The 1,343-nt window shown below is 34.2% G+C and overlaps 1 protein-coding gene across 1 annotated transcript; it reads left to right on the top strand.

Moving 5' to 3' along the window:
- The first annotated feature begins 311 nt into the window (after window positions 1-311).
- Window positions 312-1,030, top strand: LOC115977503 (arabinogalactan protein 13-like). The gene has a single exon (XM_031099387.1). It carries the CDS (start codon window positions 467-469, stop codon window positions 647-649), a length of 183 nt encoding a protein of 60 aa, XP_030955247.1. The 5' UTR covers window positions 312-466; the 3' UTR covers window positions 650-1,030.
- The last annotated feature ends 313 nt before the right edge of the window (window positions 1,031-1,343 follow it).

The raw sequence follows: 1,343 nt of genomic DNA, 5'->3' as shown, positions 1-1,343 counted from the left end.
TCACTTCTCATTCGTTCCTACCAAACAAACAAAAAAAAAAATCAAAATCATTTCATTTCCACCCAATAGTGATTATTGACAAGATTAAGAGATTATAAAAAATTATAAAAAATAAATAAAAAGTGGGGAAATGAATAATGATCCACACAAAAAAGCCAAAACAGTAGTTAAAGAAGACAGCAAAATATGAGGACCCCACAAAGCTTGACAGCTGTATGGCAACAATGACACAGCCACCCTGTACATTGTACCCCCAACGTTCATTCTCTCTCTCTCTCTCTCTTTGTGACTGGTTTATAAATAACACCAACTAAACCCTTTGTTTTACACTGCTTTTCTACCATTCCTCTTTTGCCAAAAGAAAACCCATTTCCAAGGAGGAATTGTAGTGGTTCAATCTCTCTCTAGAAACTAAAAAAAAGCAATCTTTTCTTTTCTTTTTTTTCTAACACAGCATTTTAGAGAAATGGAGGCAATGAAGTTGAAGTTCTTTGTGGCATTGATGGTGGTTTTGATGGCCATCTCTTCTGTGCAAAAGGCTGCTGCAGCTACTGAGGCTCCAGCTCCAAGCCCAACATCTGATGCTGCAATCTTTGTGCCCACTTTCTTTGCTTCTCTTGTTGCTTTGGCTTTTGGTTTGGTCTTCTGAGCTAGCTAGCTAGCTATAATGGGTCAATTCCAATGACCCACATAGAGAGACAGCATGATGATTTCATTTCAATCCCAACCCATTTTTCATTCTCTCTGAATTCACTTTTTGTGTTTAGAGTTTTTTCATGACTATATGAGAGAGTGAGAGAGGAGGCAAATGGGTTGGGATTTTTATTTCATTATTTTTGGGAGGTTCAGGTTAAGTTAATTATTGTTGATTATGTTATGATGGGATTTCTTTGGTTGTGACTTGTGATTGATGTGTTTTTTGGTGGTATTGTAATATAGATTTTATTTAATTGTGTGATTTCTTCATCTTCCTCTCGTTTGTATCTGTGATCCCATTTGATGTAATAAATTCTATTCTTGTATTATATTACACTTCTGAAAATTTCAGTTTTATTTTATTTTATTTTGTAGCATTAGTTTTGCATTGGACAAGGATTTGAGACTCACAAGTTACTATTCTCCAACCCCCAAAAAAAAATGTTAGCATTAATGTTAAGTCTGTTAGATAATATTTTTCAAAACTCAACAATCTTCTGACATCAATTTATTTACAATTCAATCCCTTAAAAACAGTTGGGAAAAAATTTATGAACATAAAATTATGTAGATTTATTGTAATCTTAGTGATGAGCCATGGCTTGGCAGTTTCTGAATGGATTTTGTGTGGCTGTGTTGATGAACGA

Source organism: Quercus lobata, chromosome 1 (genome assembly GCF_001633185.2).
Source record: "Quercus lobata isolate SW786 chromosome 1, ValleyOak3.0 Primary Assembly, whole genome shotgun sequence".
Lineage (NCBI taxonomy): Eukaryota > Viridiplantae > Streptophyta > Magnoliopsida > Fagales > Fagaceae > Quercus > Quercus lobata.
The sequence above is the reverse complement of the archived record's forward strand: the minus strand, read 5'-3'. Positions and strand labels throughout refer to the sequence as shown.

Excerpts from the sequence above, each read along its gene's own strand:
- LOC115977503 (XM_031099387.1), top strand. The coding sequence starts at position 467 with ATGGAGGCAATGAAGTTGAAGTTCTTTGTGGCATTGATGGTGGTTTTG.